Source organism: Cynocephalus volans, chromosome 2, assembly GCF_027409185.1.
Source record: "Cynocephalus volans isolate mCynVol1 chromosome 2, mCynVol1.pri, whole genome shotgun sequence".
Classification (NCBI taxonomy): domain Eukaryota; kingdom Metazoa; phylum Chordata; class Mammalia; order Dermoptera; family Cynocephalidae; genus Cynocephalus; species Cynocephalus volans.
The window spans coordinates 198,862,543-198,887,604 of NC_084461.1; the positions used below are offsets into that span (position 1 = coordinate 198,862,543).

Genomic DNA, 25,062 nt, shown 5'->3' on the forward strand with positions numbered 1-25,062 from the left:
ATGGGGCAGAGCATCTACCCCTCCCTCTGGCAGAGGGTATGAGGATTTCACTAAGTTAAGCCTCTTTCTGCTGCAAAGGTGATGTGGGAAGGGACTTGGGGGTTAGCTGGATTGACTGATGCCGTTGGGGAGCAGGAGTTCTCTCTTTGCCTGTACCCCACCGCCAGCCCCAAGCTCCCAGGGACAGCTCATTGTTAACTGCAAGGGCTCAGACAGCAGGAAGTCTTTCTAAGCCCGTAATGAAAAGGCAGCTACACTCAAAGTCTCAGCTGCCTGTGACCAGCCCACAAACCCCTGCCTTTGTCAGTGGGACGTAGGGAAACATCGGATAACTAGATACAGCTTGGGGCAGAGGAATTGCCACAGAGGGTTTATGTTTTCTTTTCTTTTTTTTTTTTTTAAATCAAGTTAAAATTTTCGTAGAAACCTGACTCCACTAATGATCAATTGATATTCCCCAACACTAGAGTATTAAAAAAATACAGGGCAAAGATGAATTTTTGGAATGTTGTGGGTCTGGAAGTTAGAATACTGGTTCTTGGTCTAGCGCCAGGGGTCTCAGCTCTGGCTTTGCACTGGAATCTGCTGTAGCTTTTAACAAATACAAGATTCTGATGGTAATGGCCTGGGGTGCAGCCCCAGTGTCAAGACTTTAAAAGCTCCCCAGGTGATTCTAATGTGTAGTCAGAGCCCACCCCCGCTTTGACTTTGACTAAGTAGCTGATTGTCCTGGTTACATGTCAGTTTTAAAAAGATGTATCTTTTACACCACAGCATCACACATATTATCTCACAAACATTACCTTATTACTTCTTTTGGAAAATCTGAGTTTAGTACTGACATTCCCATCCTATTGATAAGAAAATTAAAGCTCAGAGAGGTGAAGAATCTTGCCCAAGTTCCCACAGGTGATAAATAGCAGAGTGAACTTTCGGACTGAAAGTCTGATTTCCTGACTCCATCTGAAGATTAAGTTTCCCTTTCTCTGTGGATAGGAGGCTGAGTTATAACAAAGAAGTCAAGTACTTGGAGTAGAGACCACTGTTCTCCCTTCTGCACTTTCAACAGGCATCACTACTACATTAAGGTACTTTGTTTCTGCAGGAGAACAGAACCTCAGAATCCTTCCTAACACATCATTCCAAAGCAGGACTTCATTGGAATTGACACATAAGAGATGAAACCACTTTGGATCCCTGAACTAAATGATCCTGAAGGGACCCTTCTATTTGTGATGTTCTAGGATTCCATGAGTGCCAGGCCTGGGTTCAAATACTGATATCAGCATGCAAACCCTCTGCACGAAGTCTCATATGTAACAGGTGCTCAACAAATGATAGCTTAAACCCAAACTAAGAATTCATAAATATGTAAAAAGCTGGGATTCTAAGGCAGATCCCCTGCACCCTACTCCCATCAACTCCAATTCCTGTCCCTCTTCATCCTTCTTGCCTTCTCTCTTGCCTCCTGCCAAGGCTCTGCCTCCCTCCTGATTTTCACCCTGAGAAAGAGATGCCCCTGGCTCTCCCTGAGCATGTTACACGTATCAACTTATTAACCTTTACAACAGCATCATAAGGTACATACTGTTATCTCTCATTTGCACATGATAACACAGGATCAGAGAGGTGCAGTAACTTTCCCAATGTCACACGGCCAGGAAGTAGTTCTTAGTGGGTCTGCAGACACAAAAGACCATGGCCAAGGGCTGCTCCACGTGTAGATGTAAAACCCCTCACAGGCAGAGTCTTTGGTTTCCTGATATCCTCCACTATGCTTAGGAGAGGGCTTCACGCCCAATGGGCATTTCATCCATGATTTCTGGGTCCTTTGTAAGAAACCCCAGGGATTTCTTGTCTGTGTGATAAAGTAAGAAGGGTGTGTGTTTTGAAACCAGAAAATTCTAGGGTGCAATCCCTGATCCGCCTATTGAAGAAAAAATCGTGTGACTTTGGGCAAGCTATTTCTCCTATTGAAGACTCAGTTTTCATATCTGGGAAATAGCATCATCATTCTCCCTCCCAGGATTCCTGTGCAGGGTTAAATAATGTCTAGCACAGCTCTTCGCACCTAGTAGGTGGCCAAGAGAACATATATGACAATCTGAACCTACATGAGGTGGCTGGCACATAGTTGGTGCTCCATAAGTGCCTGTTGGAAAACCAAACTTAGGAAGTGCACCCAGAACACAGTGTTGCTCAGTAAGTATCTGTAAATGGAAGGCAAATAAAGCACCCTGTACCACAAATATCTGACTCAGTGTAGATAAGATGCCTGGTGAATGGTAGGTACTCAATAAATGTCCCTGAAGTGAACGTAGTTACTGTACCTCTCTGAACAGCATAGAGTTGCTGGTCAGTAAATGCCTGTGGTGAGGTACTCAGCACACAGTAGGTACTCAAAGAATGTTTGTGGTGACTTAAGTGGAGGAAAGGTACCGGGTGCATCATAGGTGCTTGATAAATGTCAATTTTTGAACTGATGCAGGTGAGGTACCCAGGACATGACAATCAAGAAATGTTTGTGGGATATAAAGAAAGGGCAGGTACCAAGCACATAGTAGGTCTCAATAAATGTACCTGGGTAGGCTGAGTGGCACACAGGAGGTGCTCAGGAAGGGGTATTCCCATGCCCGCCCGGTGGGGACCTTCCCAAGCCCTCATTCCTCCTCTCTATCTCCTCACCTTTGTTGTAGAGGGAGCCGTCGAAGTAGTAGCTGCCAGTGTAGAAGCCGGTGGCCAGCTCGATGAGGTGGCGAGCCCATGTGTTGCCGGCACCTGGGAAGCTGGCCAGAGCAATGAGCTGCTTGGATTTGGCTGGCAGAAACCTTCTGTCCATGCAGCGGTTGTCTGCAAAGGGCAGGGCATGGACAGGGGTCAGTAGCAGGACAGACAGAGCTTGTTCCAAAGGGACTGGGTAGGAGTCCCACCCCTACCACTTCTCAGCCGTGTGACCCAGCACACAGGACAAAAGTGTTCACTGGCCTCAGTTTCCCCAGTGGGGGAAATGATTCCTCTCTCACAGGGTCAAGGTAAGGGTTAAATGAGATAATATAGGAAAAGGGAGAAACACAGTGCTTAGCACAGAGTTGGGACTTAATATAAGTCAGCTAGGAGGATGAATCTTCTCCCTAGCCTCAGTTTTCCCCCAGCAGAGCAAGTCTTTCACATTGACCTCCGCCCTTTCCTCAGTGACATCCGTCTACATGGGATCCCGCCCAAGGTTCTGAACTTGGCCTCCGAGCCTAGTGTGGCTGGCCCTCGCATACTCCCAGGCTCATCTGTCCACCCTTCTGCCCTCCCCTGCCCCCACCCGCCAGCCGCCTGGCCTCTCTCAGCTTCCTCTTCTGGGCTCTGCTCCTTCTTGACTTAGCACCTGCAGGCTCGTGGTTCCACTGCGCTGCCTCCTGCCTGCCTTCTCTGACTCCCTGGGCTATCTCGTTAGTGTAGTGCTATGTCCATCTCCTTCACATCACTTATCACAATTGTAATACAAACGGTTATTTGTGCAATTAGTTATTCAGTCAGAAACCCCACCCAGATTGTGCTTTGATGACTCCCCAGTACAGTCATTCCTTGTATCCATGGGGGATTGGTTCCAGGGCCTCCCTCAGATACCAAAATCCAAGCATGCTCGCGTCCCTTATATAAAGTGGCATAATATTTGCATATAACCTATGCACATCCTCTTCTACACTTTAAATCATCTCTAGATTCCTTATAATACCTAATGCAATGTAAATGCTATGTAAACAGTTGTTACACTGTACTGTTTTAAAATTTGTATCATTTTTTATTGTACTGTTTTTTTTTTTCACCAAATATTTTCGATTTGCAATTGGTTGAATCCATGGATGTGGAACCTGTTGATATGGAGGGCCCACTGTATCTGACATACAGTAGGTACTTAATAAATGTTTCTTGGATTGATGGATGGATGGGTAAATGGGTGGTTGGATGGACGGGTGAATGGATGAGTGGATGACAATAATATCTACTTTGTAAGGCTCTTGTAAAGATTCCATGAAATAATGCATATAACATGTTAATACTCGAAGGTGTTCAAATGGGAAGTTATTATTTCTAGCCCTTAATTTCCTCACCTGTAAAATGCGTCAGGGAGTGTGAGTACCATTCTGATATTCTTGATTTTCTGGCTTTTCAGAAACCTCAGGATGTCAGAACCATCAGAGTTAAGGGAAAATACTTGCCCCAGCGCCTCCCACTGCAACCCTTACTGGAGCTATGAAGGCACATGGTTTCTTTTGGTCCCTACAGCTACAAGGGAAGGCCCAGCTAGGGGGCCCTGGAGCAGAAAAGGTGGAGGGACGAATTCCATGTCCAGGCCCGCAGGCCCCGGGTCTCAGTCTTGCTGTCTTCACTCTGGGCAGATAGCCTCAACCCTTATTTAACTCCAGCGGGAGGGCTGCAAACCTCCCTCAGCCGCCCTGGCTCCCCTGGCCCCTCACCTCCTTCCCTCCCATGGCCGGGAGGGAGCAGGGCGGCCCCCTGCTCTTGTGTCTGGATCCCATTTCCACTCTCCTCCCCAAGCTTCTTGCTCCATCTGTCTCTCCCATATCTTCTCTCTCTCAGTTGGCTCGACCTCATTAGTGTTCAAACATGAACAAATAGCTTCATCATTTGGAAAGATTCCCCTGCAGCGACCAGTGTCTCTCCTTCACCCGGTCACAGCCACACTCCGACAGAGTCCTCCACATTCCTCATCCCACTCCCTCCCTTCTCCTCGCTCCTCAGCCCTAGCACCTGGCCTCCTCCCTGCTCACCGCACAGAACCAGCTTTTGCTAAGGTCCCCGGTGACCACCCAGCACTAACTCCAGCCGACAAGCTCCCCTCCGGTGACTACCCAGCAGCATCGGATCACTCCACCCTTGCTGTGACTCTTTGCCCAGAATCTACCCAGGTTTTTCTCATTCTGCATTAGCTGTCACTTACTGAAGTCTTACTAGGAGCCTCCCCGATTTCTCACAACCTCCCTTTAAAGGAGAAGTTTGAAGTCCTGGATTTAAATTCCAATTCTGCCACTTATTTGCTGGGTGACCTCTAAAAAAAATGATTTATCTGAGCCCCAGTCTCCTTACCAGTAGCCTTGATGGTCTGGGGTTGTTAGCAGGGTTAAATAGGAGAATGAATGTGGGATGCTAGCGTAGGACACACACACCGTAAGTGCGATCAATTGTAGCTCTCAGTATCGTTGCTACTAGCCAGAGGCTCATCTTTCTTCTCTAGCCATGTTTAATCTGTTTGTTCTGAGGAGAGCAGATTTAGGAGAAAATAAGCCAAAGAACATCTGTGTAGAAGCCAATAGGCATGGGAACATACTGCAAAAAGGAGACCAGATAGGAGGATTTCTAGATTATGGTTATGTTTTGTATTTTGAAGGGTGTGGATCACCCAGTTGTCATGGAGTAGTACACTTAAAACTATGCCTTTCACTTTATGGAAATGTTACTTCAAAAAATCACAAGCAAATATTGAATTATACTTAATGATAGGCATACTGAAGTATAATGATGTTTGCAACTTACTTTGAGATGCATCAAAAAATAAGAAAGATCGATGGATAAAGAAATGAACAGATATATAATAAAGTAAATACAGCAAAAAGATAACAAATTTAAAACCCATGGAATGAGTATATGGATGTTCACTGTGTAACTCTTCCAACTTTTCTGGAGGTTGGACTCTTTATTTACAATAAAATTTTGGGGGTGTGTGTATTGGGGAGGAATCAGGTTCTTTAACTTCTTCTGAAAACAGAATTCTCCATTTAAAGACTTCCTGGGAGGTCAAGACCAACCCCGAAGTAAAGACTGTTGTTTTCAGTGCTAAAACAAAAGTTTATATGGTTCTTAAGCCCTATAAATCAAAGAAGATGTCAGAGGGAATATTACACACAGCTTTGGAATCAGACAGACCTGGGTTTCCATCCTCGACTGTCATGGCTTAATTGTGTGACACTGAATAAGACTCTCCACCTCTCTGAGCCTCAGTGTCCTCACCTATAAAACAAGGTTAATGAACCCTACAGTATTAAACAGGATAATGAGTGTGAAGTACTCACAATGTATGTTGAGAAGCTGTGGTTACAAGTACAGTCTCAGAACCCAGATTGCCTGGGTTGGAATTCCACCTCTGCCCTGTCCTTGCTGTGTGACTCTGGCCAAACTACTCAACCTCTCCGTTCGAAGTTATCTCATTTGTAAAAAGGTAATAACAGCGCTTATGTCATTGGACTGCTGGGAGGATTAGATGAGTTAAACCAGGTAAAGGGCTGAGACAGTGCCTGACACACAGTAAGTGTTCAATAATTATTTACTTCCTATCAAGAACATCAGGGCTTAGCACATAGTAGGTGTTCAATAAATGGGAGCCATGGTGGACCAGGCTTTTGGCAGCCCGACAAACCACATGACTCTCACTTCTCCTCAGTGTGCAGGGACTGCAAGGATGACATGGGAAAATTGAACAGTAGTAATGGCCTGGGGGCAGGGCACTGGGAATGAGCAAACCCATCAATTAGGGACATTTTATCTGTTGTTGAAAAGACTCCAGCATCTGTTTTGGCCATTCATGGTCACAGAATAATTAATCTGTGTGTGACTCTCCCCTCCAGGCTGAGGCAACACAGTTCTGCACAGACAAACCGACACTTCCCCGAAAACTAATAAACACTCATCCTTCCTCACTGGAGTGTAATCAGAGCCAAGGGCCACACTCAGCTCTTAGTAGGACTTTAGCTGAAATGGAAGCAGCCTCAGTTGGTCACCACTGATACCCCATCAGACCAAACTAGGGACAGGCTATTGGTGGGGCTGCCTTTAGGACTTACAGCACTTTTGTGCAAACTAGAAAAAGGTGTCTGCCTTTCCTCTAGGCAGATGTGCTGCTGTCTGGGGTGCACAGCATGTGGACTGTCTTTCAGGAACCACTTTTTTCCTGTAGGCTGTGCCTGTGCAGTGTCCAACCTGCTCAGCCCCACACAGTGGTCTGGGTACTGGGAAATGAGGAGGACATCTCGCCCAAAGGTGTTTTGTTGGCTCTCCAGGCTGTGGGGAGTGCTCTTTGTACTGTGGACAAATGTTTCTAGCAGGGGCTTTGGAGTCAGAGACCTGAAAGCAGATTGCTCTTATAGATGTGTGACTGTAGCCAGTTCGAGTTTTGGTTCTCTTATCTGTAAAATGGGGATGATACTACCCTGATAATAGACTTACTGTGGACTTTACATCACTAAATGAGATGAGGTTTGGCATAAGGACTGGTACATAATAGATGGTCAGTATATCCAGATATAGGGGTAATCTTTCAGTTGAGTGTCCCAGCAAGGGAAGACCCTGACTCGTTGTAATGCCTCAGTCAGGAGAAAAGGTTTTCATAGAGAAATTTTGTAAACAGTGTGACCTCAAGCAAGTCCCCCAACTGTTCTGAGTTTCAATTTCTCTCCCTTTAAAGTGGGCATAATGACTGTTCCCACCTCATAGGAGAGCTGAGGGGATTTAGTGAGAAAATGCACATGAAGGACTCAACACTGAGCCTGGCACAGAGTAAGACCTCAAGAAACCATCATCATCGCCATCATCATCACTGTCATCATCACCATCATCACCATCATCATCACCGTCATCATCACCATCATCATTATCATCATCACTGTCATCATCACCATCATCATCACTGCCATCATCACCATCATCATCACTGTCATCATCACCATCATCACACCATCATCATCACTGTCATCACCACCATCATCATCACTGTCATCATCACCGTCATCATCACTGTCATCATCACCATCATCATCACTGTCATCATCACCATCATCACACCATCATCACTGTCATCATCACCGTCATCATCACTGTCATCATCACCATCATCATCACTGTCATCATCTCCGTCATCATCACTGTCATCATCACCATCATCACCATCATCACTGTCATCATCACCGTCATCATCACTGTCATCATCACCATCATCATCACTGTCATCATCACCATCATCACACCATCATCATCACTGTCATCACACCATCATCATCACTGTCATCACACCATCATCATCACCGTCATCATCACTGTCATCATCACCGTCATCATCACTGTCATCATCACCATCATCATCACTGTCATCACACCATCATCATCACCATCATCATCACTGCCATCACACCATCATCATCACCGTCATCATCACTGTCATCACCACCATCATCATCACTGTCATCATCACCATCATCATCACTGTCATCATCACCATCATCACACCATCATCATCACTGTCATCACACCATCATCATCACCGTCATCATCACTGTCATCATCACCGTCATCATCACTGTCATCATCACCATCATCATCACTGTCATCACACCATCATCATCACCATCATCATCACTGCCATCACACCATCATCATCACTGCCATCACACCATCATCATCACCGTCATCATCACTGTCATCACCACCATCATCATCACTGTCATCATCACCGTCATCATCACTGTCATCATCACCATCATCACCATCATCATCACTGTCATCATCACCGTCATCATCACTGTCATCATCACCATCATCATCACTGTCATCATCACCGTCATCATCACTGTCATCATCACCATCATCATCACTGCCATCATCACCGTCATCATCACTGTCATCATCACCATCATCATCACTGTCATCATCACCGTCATCATCACTGTCATCATCACCGTCATCACCATCATCATCACTGTCATCATCACCGTCATCATCACTGTCATCATCACCATCATCACACCATCATCACTGTCATCATCACTGTCATCATCACCATCATCATCACTGCCATCATCACCGTCATCATCACTGTCATCATCACCATCATCATCACTGTCATCACACCATCATCATCACCGTCATCATCACTGTCATCACCACCATCATCATCACTGTCATCATCACCGTCATCATCACTGTCATCATCACCATCATCACCATCATCATCACTGTCATCATCACCGTCATCATCACCATCATCACACCATCATCACTGTCATCATCACTGTCATCATCACCATCATCATCACTGCCATCATCACCGTCATCATCACTGTCATCATCACCGTCATCATCACTGTCATCATCACCATCATCATCACTGTCATCATCACCATCATCACACCATCATCACTGTCATCATCACCGTCATCATCACTGTCATCATCACCATCATCATCACTGTCATCACACCATCATCATCACCGTCATCATCACTGTCATCACCACCATCATCATCACTGTCATCATCACCGTCATCATCACTGTCATCATCACCATCATCACCATCATCATCACTGTCATCATCACCGTCATCATCACTGTCATCATCACCATCATCACACCATCATCACTGTCATCATCACTGTCATCATCACCATCATCATCACTGTCATCACCACCATCATCATCACTGTCATCATCACCGTCATCATCACTGTCATCATCACCATCATCATCACTGTCATCATCACCATCATCACACCATCATCACTGTCATCATCACCGTCATCATCACTGTCATCATCACCATCATCATCACTGTCATCATCTCCGTCATCATCACTGTCATCATCACCATCATCACCATCATCACTGTCATCATCACCGTCATCATCACTGTCATCATCACCATCATCATCACTGTCATCATCACCATCATCACACCATCATCATCACTGTCATCACACCATCATCATCACCGTCATCATCACTGTCATCATCACCGTCATCATCACTGTCATCATCACCATCATCATCACTGTCATCACACCATCATCATCACCATCATCATCACTGCCATCACACCATCATCATCACCGTCATCATCACTGTCATCACCACCATCATCATCACTGTCATCATCACCATCATCATCACTGTCATCATCACCATCATCACACCATCATCATCACTGTCATCACACCATCATCATCACCGTCATCATCACTGTCATCATCACCGTCATCATCACTGTCATCATCACCATCATCATCACTGTCATCACACCATCATCATCACCATCATCATCACTGCCATCACACCATCATCATCACTGCCATCACACCATCATCATCACCGTCATCATCACTGTCATCACCACCATCATCATCACTGTCATCATCACCGTCATCATCACTGTCATCATCACCATCATCACCATCATCATCACTGTCATCATCACCGTCATCATCACTGTCATCATCACCATCATCATCACTGTCATCATCACCGTCATCATCACTGTCATCATCACCATCATCATCACTGCCATCATCACCGTCATCATCACTGTCATCATCACCATCATCATCACTGTCATCATCACCGTCATCATCACTGTCATCATCACCGTCATCACCATCATCATCACTGTCATCATCACCGTCATCATCACTGTCATCATCACCATCATCACACCATCATCACTGTCATCATCACTGTCATCATCACCATCATCATCACTGCCATCATCACCGTCATCATCACTGTCATCATCACCATCATCATCACTGTCATCACACCATCATCATCACCGTCATCATCACTGTCATCACCACCATCATCATCACTGTCATCATCACCGTCATCATCACTGTCATCATCACCATCATCACCATCATCATCACTGTCATCATCACCGTCATCATCACTGTCATCATCACCATCATCACACCATCATCACTGTCATCATCACTGTCATCATCACCATCATCATCACTGCCATCATCACCGTCATCATCACTGTCATCATCACCATCATCATCACTGTCATCACACCATCATCATCACCGTCATCATCACTGTCATCATCACCGTCATCATCACTGTCATCATCACCGTCATCATCACTGTCATCACACCATCATCATCACCATCATCATCACTGCCATCACACCATCATCATCACCGTCATCATCACTGTCATCATCACCATCATCATCACTGTCATCATCACCGTCATCATCACTGTCATCATCACCATCATCACACCATCATCATCACTGTCATCACACCATCATCATCACCGTCATCATCACTGTCATCACACCATCATCATCACCGTCATCATCACTGTCATCATCACCATCATCATCACTGTCATCACACCATCATCATCACCGTCATCATCACTGTCATCATCACCGTCATCATCACCGTCATCATCACTGTCATCATCACCATCATCACCATCATCATCACTGTCATCATCACCGTCATCATCACTGTCATCATCACCATCATCATCACTGTCATCATCACCGTCATCACACCATCATCATCACTGTCATCATCACTGTCATCATCACCATCATCACCATCATCATCACTGTCATCATCACCATCATCATCACTGTCATCACACCATCATCATCACTGTCATCATCACCATCATCACACCATCATCATCACTGTCATCACACCATCATCATCACCATCATCATCACTGTCATCATCACCGTCATCATCACTGTCATCATCACCATCATCATCACTGTCATCATCACCATTATCACACTATCACCATCACTGTCATCACACCATCATCATCACCGTCATCATCACTGTCATCATCACCGTCATCATCACTGTCATCATCACCGTCATCATCACTGTCATCATCACCATCATCACCACTGTCATCATCACTGTCATCATCACCGTCATCATCACTGTCATCATCACCGTCATCATCACTGTCATCATCACCATCATCATCACTGTCATCATCACCATCATCATCACTGTCAGCATCATCATCATCATCACTGTCAGCAGCAGCAGCACCACCACCCCTACCACCACCACTACCATTACCACCATCACCATCACCATCTTCGTGATCATCATCACATCTGGTAGCCCCAAGAGACAGAAGAGGAGATAAACAGTAAGTGTGGGTTCCACTAGCAAAGGAATAAGAAATAGAACTGGAAAGAATGAGTGAGACAGGGAAAGAGAAGAAGGGAGAGAAGGAAGAACTTACAGATAAAATTACAGAGTCCTTGAATTGGAAGGGATCTTGGAGGTCAAAAATCTACAGCTTTATTTTACAGACAGAGAAAATGAGGCTCAGAAAGAGGAAATGACCTGTTCAGAATCACACAGGGGGTCCATGTTGGAGCCAATGGGAGACCCAGTTCTCTCTTCTCACTCAATCTCACTGCCTCTACTACAAGAAAAAAGCCTCCAAAGGTCGTCAGTGATGGGGGGGGGTGAAGATGGAGTCATCAGAATTCACCCCCCACCCCCTGGGGGCACTCCTTCTATTGCCCAGCCAGGAACTCTAAGCCTGGCCAAGTTCACCAGCTCTGTCCTCTGCCCTCTGCTCTGCAAGGTTCTCTTCTTGCTGCAGGACATATGGAATGGACTGGCTGGGTACATTAGGGGAGGGCTTTGGTGCCCAGTGAGGGGAGGCCTGGCTTACCCTGGACCTGCGTCTGATACACGATGAAGTAACTGGGAGTCCCGCAGCTCTCAAACTCCTCTGCACTGCACTTCTGGGCGCAGAGCTGCTCATCCTCTCTCTCATGGAGGGGGAATCGGGTGGTGGGAAATCCACAGTGGCAGGCGGTGCCCGCGAGAGCTGCCAGTGGGTACTCCTGGGGACAGAGTGGAAGAGGATAAGAGAGTTGCTAAATCTCTGACAGTCCCGGACTCTGAATGTGGAGCAGGATTTGCATCCCAACTGTCTCGTGCATCACTCTACCTCAACCCGAGTCCCCAGACTCCATCAGTGAACCCTGCTTTTATGACTTCAACCCATCTGTGAACTTCCTGTACTCTTATTTATTTGTTTTTTCCCTTTATGTCAACTCACTTATTGAAACTTAAATTTGAAAGGAAACTTTATATCACCACCACAAGCAGTACTTGTGGACAAGTAGCACTTCCATACATTTCCATGCTGTATACGTGAATACTACAGAAACAAAACAACGTAATTAAATTCTACCTAGGCACTCTCCCCTGCCAAGACTCTGAGCCTGGGGTCAGCTCCATTTTTCCTGCAAAAGAGAGATTAGTTGAGAGTAGAAAGTTGTCAAAGACACGTTAGCACTGAGATGATTTCTCCTGGAGGACTTGAAAGAGAACTGAAAAAGAAATGCCTTTCTCACTGTCATGCCAAATGCCACAGGAATGCCTCTTTGGTCCTACAGTGATACAGAGCCCACGCTTTGGGAAAAGCTGTTTGAATTTGTTCTTTCAAGCCAAAGAGGATACTGATAGCTGCGAGTATCCAGATTCTTTGATGGGAGAGCTGCTCCCAATTGCTTTATTTGTTCTATGGAACAGCTAAGTGGGAGCAGGATGGACCCGAGATTTGGGGGGCAAGGGACCATCTTTTATCCAATTTGCCTCTAGCCTGGACTCACATCCCCAAGTTCTACCTGGTAGCTGGTCTAGGAATCATCTGGTAACAATCCAAGGTCACACGTAGGTAGGTGGCTGGCTCCAGCAAGTTTTGTCACAGTAGGTTTGGTTTCTTCCTAACAGATATTAAATATGAACTGTGGTAGTAACTGAAAAGCAGAGGAGAGGTGATGATGTGCAGGAGGGTCAGACTGGCCCATGACTGATGACACTTTCTAACTGGGGACCAATACTGGAATCTCGTCTGGCACCCTAAATCTCAGACTGTGCAGCACTTGGCACAAGAACCCTGTATCCCCACCCACTCAGTCCCCTCAATTTCTCTCCTCTGACCCCTGAGGAGATCAGAGAAAACGGGAACAGGGAAGTTTGCAGAGGGGTCTTCCTGTCCACCCATATACATCTTTGGTCTCTCCAGTCCTGTGTACAGTCTGATCTGTGACCTCACTGTCTCACGCATGTTTGTTTCCCCACCTCTGGCTGATCTGTAGGTTCCTCCAGGGCCCTCAGGGAGTGAGGAATGTCCACCTGTGGTTTTGTGTGATGCCCTCCCTAATGCCATGTGGGTAGGGGGATTCCTGCCCAGGGGAGACAGTTGTACCAAATGATGGTCAAGCCTCCTTCAATCTCACGAAGTTCACCCCTGACCTTCAGGAGTCTCTTAGGAGCACAGTAAGCACTCAGGAAATGCTTGGCAATTTGAAGTAGCCTGGCTGCTCTTGACTGGCTCTTGCAAGTCTCCCTGTGGGGTCTCCAGAGTGACTTAGAAGTTAGGAGCAGTTCCAAGTGTCAATCAACCCCAGCTCTCATTTGTGCTGTGAGCTTGGGCAAGTGACTCCACCTGTCTGGGTCTTGGTTTTCTCATCTGTGAAATGAAGATTCAAACTCATACGTTTGTTCTGAGAGGTAAACTGTGACTGTGGTGCAGAGGGCTGCATGGAGGATGTTCTCATCAAGCAGCAGCCTCTATGATGCCGCAGCCTCTCGGTCTTCCTGAGAGATGCTTCAAGGATTAGGAATCCCATGAGAGAAACAGCCAAGCAGGGTGACTCCGAGCAGATGGGGGCATCCAAGAGTTGGGGTGAGGTCTGAGCACCCAGGAGGAGTCATAAGACAGGCCCCCAGCAAATGCCAGTATCCTTGAGCATAGAGACCACATCTTGGTGATGTTGCATCCCCAGTACTGAGCAAGGAGCCTGATATACAGTAGGTTCTCATTAAGTATTTGCAGAGTGAATAAATGAAATGCCCAACCACATTTTTGTGGTGAATGAAGGATGATCCTCCTCTAGACAATACAGTAATTAGCTTATTTTGAGGGAAGGCTCGAGTTCCTTAGACATTTTTGTGCACCAGTTATGTGCTGGGTGTTAAAAGGAGGGCAAAAAATGTATAAGGCATAGACCTTACCCTTGAGGAGTTCAAGTCTGGATAGGGAAGAAGGATAAATAGTCAGCCATCAAAAATCCTAGACTGAGAAAGGGACCCAAATATCATCCAATCCAACTGTTATCCAATGCCCAAAGTCCTGGACAGCACTGATGTCTGACCTCTGCTTGCATTCCTCCAGTGCTGGGGATCTCACTCTGTCCCAAGGTGCGCTTGTCTTTGCCCTTACCTGGCAATCTTCCACTCATGCATCTAGGCTTAAATGACACTCTCATTCCTGAGCATTCCTCATTACTAGAACATGCTTCCTCAAGGAGGGAGGGAGGGAGGGAGTGAGGGAGGGAGGGAGAGAGAGAGAGAGAGAGAGAGAGAGAGAGAGAGAGAGAGATCCACCCTGTGTAGTCCAGCTCCTTGGATACACATGAAGTGGTCACATCCCTGTCCCATGTCACAGATCAGTCAATGACCTCGTCCACCCCACTGAGCTGTTCCGTCTGCAGCCGAGCATCCCATCCTTTCAGCTGCCCCGCACAAACCACTCCTCACCGCGTTCTGTGAGCAGGACCCTGTGCTCACCTTCTCTGTGCAGAGGTCCACGCACTTGTCCACAGACATGTTCGGCATGGCGGCTGTCACGGGCAAGGCCAGGGAGAGGTTGTCAGGCCTGTGGAAACAGCCTCGGAATACTGCACTTCCATCTGCAGGGCCAGAGGGAAAAGTAGTAGTCAGATCTAGAAGGAGGAAGATCTGGACAGAAGAACCACCTTCTGAAGGAAGCTCTTATACACTGAAGCCCAGAGAAGGCAAGAGTCTTGCCCCAATTCACACAGTGAGCCAAAGGAGAGACAGAAAGACAGCTGCATTTTCTGTTCTTGGACAGCTCTGTTCATAGCCTATGAGCTTGATCATTCAAAGAATGCTCTTCTCGACTCTGGCTACTTTGTCAACAGCCCAGACCACCAAGGTCAAGTTCTTCCTGGGCCACATTAACCCCTTTTCTTTGTCAGTATCCCTACACCTCACTTCCTTATTCTCAACAGTGGAAATGTGCCATTCAGGAAAGTGATACATTCCATAAGGTGTTTTCATCAGGAGTGGATTGATGGAGCAAGAGAAAGGGCCAGGGCTGTCCTGTCTTTCCTCATCAATACAAAGGTGACCCTCTGCCTCCCATCGTCCTGGGCTTTAGTGGAAAAGGCCTGCACCTCAGGAGTCTCCACCTACCCAGTACTGAGCACCTGCAGGCTGCAAGGACCTGATCTGTCGGAGGGACTCCCTTTAGGATAACCTAATCTGGAAATATCCCAGCTGTACAATAGAAAATTTGGAGGTCACTACCGTCTCTTCAATAGAAGTCATCCCTTAAGAAAATATTCAGAGATGTTGAATATCCACTGGAAGCAGAGCCTGAGACAAGTATTTTGATGAAGGTGTGTTCTCAGGGAGGAGGAAGGGAGGGAAGCAGGAGAGGACAGAGGACGGAGGTTGGTGAGGATGTGACATCAGCTGGGTTCCACCTACAGCCTCATCCCACAGAAAACTCTGGAGGGAAAATTGCACTGCAGAGCTGGTCCCACCTTAAGGAAAGGAGGCTGGCTGTGGTTTTGTGTGACCCCCCCCCCTCAGTAATGTCAGGCTATTATTGGCTGCAGGCTGCCCCCGAGGATGGAGCATAACTTCCTGGGAGAGGCTACCTGCTCCTGTTGGGCTAATAGCTATTCTTTGGGGAAGGGTGCAGATGTGTGTCATTGCCACCAACAGTCCCCACAGTGAAGGGGATTTGGGCAGGCACCCGTAATGTCCACTACAGATGCGCACAAAGACTGACCAATAAAGAAGTTCATTGCAGCATTTTTTAAAAGTAACAAGTGAAAGATAAGAAACAACCTAGATGTCCAACAGGGAGGTATTGGGCAAGTGAAAGATGGAAATGCAGCGCGTGGAATTCCATGCCTCCATCGGAGCAATGGGGTTAAAGGGTATTTTTGGCCAGATGAAGGTGGGCTCAAGACACAATGTTAAACAATTAAATATAAATTGAATTAAAAATTTTAGTAGAAAACTGCATATATTAGAAAATATCAATTTTGTAAAATAATTATCAATATGAATCTCTAGAAGGACATAGACCGACATGTTAATAACCATGGTGTATCTGGATAGTAGGTGTGATGGATTAATTTTCTATGTCAACTTGGCTAGCCATGGTGTCCAGTTGTTTGGTCAAACATTAATCTAGATTTTTCTATGAAGGAATTTTGTATACGTGATTAACATCTACACTTAGTGGACTTTAAGTAAGGAGGTTACCCTTGATAATGCGGGTGGGCCTCATCCAATCAGTTGAAGGCCTTAAGAGCAAAACCTGAGGCTTCCTGGTGAAGAAGGAATTCTGCCTCAATACTGCAGCATTCATTCCTGCCTGAGTTTGCGGCCTGCCAGCCTGCCCTACAAATTTCGAACTTACCAGTTCCTACAATCACGTGAGCCAATTCCTGAAAATACATCTCTTAATATATGTGTATCCATATATCTTATTGGTTCTGTTTCTCTAGGGAACTCTGACTGATCCAGTAGGATCACAGTAATTTTTATTTTCACCTTTTTGTAAAACTCTTTTCTTTTTCTACAACAAATATGTATTTTTTATAGAATAAAGACAGATAAAAAACAAAAAGTGGTGCCTGTCAAATTTATTGCAAGGCTCATGATTCGTATTTAAACTTGGGTTCAGTTATTTCTCAAATTTTGAGTTATATATGTCTTTCCAGAGGCACAGCTATCACATAAAACAAAGGACGCTGTTGACACAGTGTGGATCAAAACCATGAGCACAAGAATGGGTGCCATTTATTAAGTCCCTACTAGGTGTCATCTGAGCACTTTAGAAACATGAGCTTATTTCACCTTCTTGAAAATCCTGCAAGGCTGGTAGTAAACTCATTTCACAGATGAGAGAAATGGGGCTTAGAGATGGGAGGTTGCATGAGAAACCTAAGGACTCACCATTAGCAAAAACTTATGGAAGCTCATCTCAGAAGCAAAATGTTAGCCCTTGGAAAACACAAAGCAAGTTGCCAAAACCATATGCCTATTTCTATATTGGTATCTGGGTCTATCTATAGTGTAAAACCACTTCTTAGCATACACACATATATTTATATTTATGTGCAGAGAAAATGATATGGAATTACTCCCTGAGCAGAAGGATGGGGGGAGAATGTTTATGAATGATAATTAAAAATTTTAGCCATCAGAGGCACCTAGTGATTATTCCTACCACCTGGCACCGGCAGCCTGAATTGTTCATTGCACTGGCAAATCGAGTGAGCCGAGGACACTCGGATTTTGGTGAAGTAGCTAACTTCTGGAGCATGCCGAGGATCACACACATCCATTGCTGCCTCCACTTTCCCCGTTTCCATCCCCAGCCCTGTGAGAGAGGCGCCAGTGGTGGTGGTGTCAGGATACTGCTGACCTGCCCGTGGCCCCTACAGGCCTCAGTTTCCCCATGTATAAATGGGGAGCAGGGATTAGCCTGCACAGTGACTCTCATGCCCATTACCCGGGGAACATCTGGAAAAGTGTGGGGCTACCTTTGATTGCCTCAGTGGCTGGGCGCCTCACTGGCACTTGGAGGGCTAGGGCAGGGATGTGCATGTTCTGTACAGGACAGCCCTCTACCCCCAAATGAGGAATTGTCACACTCAAAATGCCACTAGCTCCCTGTGAAAAAATACTGGACAGTCTCCCATCCTGTGGCCTGGGGTGCTCAGAGGGAAGCCCTGTAAGGTCACCCAGAGAAAGATTTAGTGATGCTCACAGAATGTGCCCTACGCTGTGAGGGCAGAGTGGGGAGCAGGCCTTTGAGCTAAAGATTGATAACAATGAGGCGGGAAGCCCAAAGCGGTGTGGATCGACCTTCACTTAACCACAAAACTCTGTTAGCCCGATGCTAACTCAGGTCACAGGGCAATGAGATGTTGACCTTGCCCTCTCTCTTTTGACTCCACTAGTTTTTACTGAGTCCCCGCTGATGCCAGGCTCCATGCTGGGTACTCAGGGTCCATTTAATCTTCACAGAAAGAATATATGGTAGATGCTGGCTACCTCCATTTCATAGATGAGAAAACAGAGTCAGGGAGGCTTGCTGGCTTCCTTAGTGTCATAGAGCTGTCAAACGACATGTCAAATGTCTCCAAAGCCCATGCTTCTCCCAATAATGATAATACTATCATCACGATTGCATGCCTATATTAATACAATGTTGTTATCATTCTAGTTACCACGTATTGGTCACATGCTAACTGCCAAGAGCTAGGCTGAGCCGTTCACACGCATGGCCTCATTGAACCCTTGGGTTCACCCTGGTGGTGTAGGGATCCCCATTTTTACAGAAGAGGACTCTCAATGCTTAGATCAGAGGTCTGAAACCACCTGTCACAGATTACCCAACTATCAGAGTCAGAGCTGAGACTGGAACCTAAGTCTGCCTGAGATCTTTCCATGCTAAGGCACTCTGCAAACACTTGATACACCTTATCTAATGGAGCCCTCCCAAACCCTACCAGGAAGAACTCATTCTTCCCATTATAAAGAAGGGGAAGTACAGGTTCAGAGGGGGGAAGTGTCTTGTCCAAGGCCACGTAGCTGATAAGTAGCAGTGTCTGGAATCTAACCCCAGAATGTCTGAACTCCAAGTCTGCACACGCTCCTGGGCTGTCGCTCTTTAAAAACCCATGCCAAGGCCCTGCCCTAGCATTTCAAAACACTCCGACATTTATCTTCTCTCTTCTGCCCTTCACATTCACAATACTTCTGAACACAGGTCACTCAGAGAGTCAGGCTGTCCCTCTGAGGTCTCTTGACAGTGCAGTCTGGCTCTCTTTAAGTATCCCCAAATGTCCAGTCCTGACCCTGAGTCTCTGGAACGATCTTCAAATTGTTAACCTGCCTCTTCCCACCAGGATCCTATTTAAGGGACCATCCTAAAATCCCCTTGGGTCACAAGCTACAGGCAGTGGTTTGGGGGTGGGGCCAATGGAGGCCCCTTTGGGGATGGGATAGTCCTGAGTCCACTATAGGGGTTTGAAGCCCACCACCTTCTACCCTCTAAGATGGGTCCTTCCCCAAACCACCTCTTACCACCTTGGTGGGGTGTGAGACCTTCAACACAGGACTGTGCAGGGGAAGACAAAGTCATGTCACAAGGGGTGAGGGTTGTCTGGGCATGCTGGGGGTGTCTGTCTGTGAACCCATGGGGGCAGGAGGGGCTGACTATGAGGCCAGTTGTGGGCCTGGCTACACCAAGGGTGCATTTGGATGGCGGGACATGATACTGAATGTGTGTCTATCGCTGTGCACACAGTATGCATCTGACTGTACATGAAAGGGTGTGAGTGACAGTGTGTGCATCCCGAGTGTGTGTGAGTGACTATGTGAATACGAATCCACCTGTTTGGGGTTTGGGCATGCAGATTCCGAAATCTGAGAATGCAAGTGTGACCTTACTCCATGAGCAGATATGTGTCCCCCTGTCTGGCTGGTCTCATCACAATGGGAGTGTAACTGCGGTCATGTGCGTTTGGCTGTGCGCTTCTGCAAATAAATGTGTAGTTGCACATCGGACCTCTAGGAGGGTGCAGTTGTGCCATGAGGTGTGTGGGCTGGTGCAGACAATACCCCAGGGGCTCTCAGGTTGCCTGGCAACCAGTTCACTGAGAGGAGGGCTCCCCCTCTCCTAGCAGAGAGTGAGGCTGAGCTTCAGCCAACCTCCCACCAGACTGGCTCCATGACACCAGTGGTTCGTCAGCATTTCCTAACAATCCCTGAACAACCGGCACCTATGTTAGAACAAAAATTGTATTTCCCCAGTGCAAAGGGAAATACACCTTCCAAAGAGAGAGTAACAGGAGGGCTGGGTCCTTCTGCTGGAGTCCAGCCCAGATGGAGTCTCTCTCAGAATGCCAAGAGCACCGGGGAACCTTAAATCTGGTGCCCGCAGCCAGGGACACTGCTGTTGTCTGTGCAGGTCATTTGTACCACAGTGGATCTCACATACGAGTTTCTGTACAGGAGCATGTCTGCCTGGGGGCATGTGAGAGCTTCAGTGAGCCCAGGGTGGTCTTTGGTGTCCCCTGGGGCTAGTGGTCACCCTTGCATCCGCTCACAGACATGGCCATGAGTAATTAAAGGCACAGGGTCCTGTGAGCCTGCATGCTCTTCATCTGGGCATCTCTGGCCAAGTGCTCTGCTCTTCTCTCTTCCCCCAAGCTGTGCGCCTATCTCTTGGGCTCAGTCTGCTGACAGGGCCACATTAGCTTGTGTCTCCAGATGGTTTTGAGGGGCCCAGCCCTGACCCAGAACCCCAGAAGAGGCCGTCCAGCCTGGTGCCACACTAGAAGGCTATGGCACTTCCCTGGACCGACAGGATCAGAAGACCAGTGACTAGGAGACTAGTTCTGGTCCCAACTTTGCTTCTCCTCTCTGGAACTCATCAGCTTCACCTCCACACAGTACCCTCCCTTGTCTTTGACCATGGAAAAATTTCCTCTCTTTTCAGAGCCTCAACATCCTCATCTCTAAAGTGGGGGCATGAGTATTGGGTTGATTATTCAGAGATGGCCCTGCATGAGACTTGTGAGCTGTGGCTACTGAGGAAGGGGCAGTCAGAGGCTTGTCTCCTTGCCAGCTGTCTGTAGGCTGTAAAGGAGGGAGGGATGTGGAATCTGCCCTGGCATTTCTCCATGTGATTTCCTCCAGCCTGCCTGGACATCAGGAGGCAGGACTGCAAGGGTGAGAAGAGGAAAGAAGACTTTGTAACCCAGCTCTGCAGATATTGGTCTCCCTTTGACATTTAAGCATCTGCTAGTGAGTCCCTGAATCTCTCAGCTTAGAGAGGAAGGCTGAAATGAATGCTCCGAATATCAGATTAGGGTAGGTTTTCAGAGGCCTTAAAGGGCCAGAGATGAATCTGAAGCTACTGCACGTGTCTCTCTTTGGTCCAGGTGTGTGCTGCGGTGCTAGTAGGGAGAGTAAGAGTTTGAGAAATCACTTCCAAGAGCAGTAATATCCTAGATGAAGGGTTTTCTGCAGCCTGGCTTGTTCTGCTTTGGCAAGAAACCCTACGGAATCACAGAGGGCTTCCTAATGTCTGGTGGAAAGGTTGGGGAGACTTCTGAGCCAGCAAGGGGATGGTTTAGCTCAACTCCCAGGGATCTAAGGAGAATTTTGGAGGTCATTTCTCTCTGCAGTTGGCTCTCCACCATGTCTTGGTGATCTGGACACCAAGGATACACACGGTGGCCAAGACATTTAATCTCTCCAGTCCTCTCATGTCCTTCATCTATAATATGGGTCACCTGGTTCTCCTCTTCTGTGGGTGAAAGGCTCTTTTGTCTCTTATGTACAAAAACGAAAGGGAAGTTGCCAGTAGGTCCCTCAACCTTCCTAACACTCTCCTGTGGTATAAAGAATTTTGGATTTCCTACAGCAGTGGGAAGATGGCTTCCTGTTTGCAGAAAGCTCTGGTGCCCAGCTAAAAGGGCATTGGTTTTTCATCAGATAGACCCAGGACAACCACTAACTACTAAGAAAACTTACTGTGTGCCCTTGGGCAGGTATCTTCCCTTCACTAAGCCTCAGTTTTCTTCATCTGTAAATGGGGATCACCGTATCTATCCTGCACAGTTAGGGTGGAAATCTATGCAATGGCATTTATAAGTGTCTGAGACCTAACAAGTACTCAGTCGATGTCTCCTCCTGTTCTTTTCTCCATCACTTGTTCATAATACGTGAAGGGTGGCTAGCTCCTATGCAGTAGACACTCTCAGTTCCCCATTAATACGCCTGCCCCTGGCACTCACCATCCCAGTATAGGCTGATAGTTACCACGACTCCCTTGCCTCAGGGCCTGTCAGGGACAGACTGAACCTGCTAGGGAGTAAATCTCCCCAGGAGCCATCCATAGCTGGTGATGGGTGAGAATTGGAGAATAAATACAACAGCTTCCTGCCCCTCGGGTGGGACACCTCTGGAGCATGTTCTACACCATTTCCCAAAGGGATTAAGCTTCAGTTTTCCTCATTAGTGACCTGCTTTGTAAAGGATTCTGTACTGGCTTCCTTTCTTTTCCTGTTTCACTTCTTCACTCCCTTACAGGTACATCCTGGAATCATCTCCCAAGTCAACCAAGGCCCATATCCTTGTATCTGGGGGAATCCAACTTAAAGCATCTTGGGTCTTTGGGCATTTTTAATTCACAAGCAAAGTCCTGCATGGAGTTTCAGGGCCACTGCTTCACACAGCTCACTCATAGTCTGTGTGAATGGCACTCCCTGGAGGCATGCACTACACAGCCCACAGTAATAGCAGCAACCCTGAGTGGCATTTTCTTGATGACCAATCCCTAATAAATAATAACAATAGCAATAATAACAATTACTTACTGTATGTCACTAGTGCTAAGTGTGTTACACATATTATATCTCAATTAACCCTCACAACAACCTATGAGGTAGACAATGCTATTATCCTGTTTTACAAGCAGAGCCCCTGAGACTTAGCAAGATTTGATCACTTTTCCAGGTCACACAGCTAGTGGGGAGCAGAGTTGGGATTTGACCCCAATCTTGTTTGACATCACATCCTAGTTTCTCACCTCTCCACTATTCTGCAGGAGGCCTGCCCAATTCTAACATTGTAACATTCCAGAGATCCCATGCTAGCCACTCGAATTTCCCACAAACACTCTCAGGCCCCACAGTAGAGATCTAAGAATTATGAAAGCCCATGCCCCACATTCTGACAATGTTAGCTCTTCATTGCCAAGCCAGCTGGGGTGGTGCATGACCTCAGCAGCTTGGGCTTTTTACCAGCAGGAGGTGAGCAGAACAACTGTTCATCAACTCTTTGCTGGGGGCAGATGGAGAAGAGCCTGCAACCAGCTGCAAGCGTCTCTGAAGTCCTATCATCTCTTTGTTCTGGAGCTTCACAAGAGTGAGGTAAATGTCACCAGGCATCAGCTTAGAGGCAGGCGTGGTAGAGTATTCCCTGGTTTGAAAGAGGCCACCACTCCCCGGGTAATTAGGCCAAGCTTTACTGCATTAAAGATGCTGGCAAGGAGAAAAGGCAGTGAGCTGGAAGCTGTTAACGGCTGCCTAGCTACCTATAATCAGAGAGATTGAATTACACAAAAAGCCTAACTGTCCAAGGAGAATTCAAACCAGCTATTTTTAGACATCTCCAAAGGCTCCTGTGGGCTGCTGGATATTCAAATAGCTTGAATTGGGTGTTTCTCAGAGTGAATTGGGGAGTTTTATTAGGAAGAAGTGGGGGGGGCATCAAAATTACTCCATAACAGGCACTGTATGAAGTGCTTTCTAGGCTGTATCTCACTTGTTGGTCCCAACAATTGTAAAAGGTTGGAATTGTCCCCATTTTACGGAAGAGGCACCTAGGGCCCAGAGAGAATAAGTGGCTTGGCCAAAGTCAACACAGCAAGTGAGAGAACTAGGATAGAAACTATGTCTGACTGATTGCAAAACCTACACTTTTCCCCAATGTCTTCCTGCTTTCATGAATTTTGCTTAGGGGAGAAAAGCAAACCGATTGTCCCCCACTATGATGCAGATGGAGAAAAATTTTCTAACTATTATCTCTTTGGCACTGCACAGAAAAGTTCATGAAGTTCTGCATGAATTAGAAAATCCAGGGGTCCCAGACATATATGAGAATCAAGGGGAAGCAGAGGCCTCTAGGACTGGCAAAGAAGGAACTAGACATGGTCCATACAAGGAAGTGTGACTTCCCTTGATCATCTAAGGCTTCCCTTAGAAGAAGTGATTAGAGTGTAGTATCAGTGAGCCTAAAGCACAAACATTGCCCCAAATTCTCCTTCTAACTTTTGAAGACAATAAATTGCCAGAACTAACAACAGTATACAAAATCCACCATGTAAATTGTAAACCATAAGTCAGAGACCTATTTTTGCAGTGATAATGCAAACTTCATAATGCCTTTGCCAAAGTAGAAAAAAAGAAAGGAAAAAAAAAAAAAGAAAAAAAAAAAAAAGAAAAACAATGTTGAGTCTTGGGAGAGGCTGGTTTGCAGTCATGGGAGTTTTAGGCTGCACTGAAAGATGGTCAGTACCATGGACAGCTACCCATGGGAACAACATGTACAGTTCAGCTTAGTTCTAATGAACCTTGCAACCCAAAGCTTGCAAGAATCATT

General features: G+C 46.5%; 1 protein-coding gene across 2 annotated transcripts in view; it reads right to left on the minus strand.

The window, feature by feature from the left end:
- WSCD2 (WSC domain containing 2) overlaps window positions 1-25,062 on the minus strand; it is a 127,634-nt gene that overhangs the window by 12,745 nt on the left and 89,827 nt on the right. For both annotated transcript variants that reach the window (XM_063087242.1, XM_063087244.1), the window contains exons 5-7: window positions 15,406-15,527; window positions 12,494-12,668; window positions 2,686-2,850 (exon numbers count right to left, since the gene is read on the minus strand). In XM_063087242.1, coding sequence (XP_062943312.1) covers window positions 2,686-2,850; window positions 12,494-12,668; window positions 15,406-15,527 — 462 coding nt within the window. The remainder of the gene's footprint in view (window positions 1-2,685; window positions 2,851-12,493; window positions 12,669-15,405; window positions 15,528-25,062) is intronic.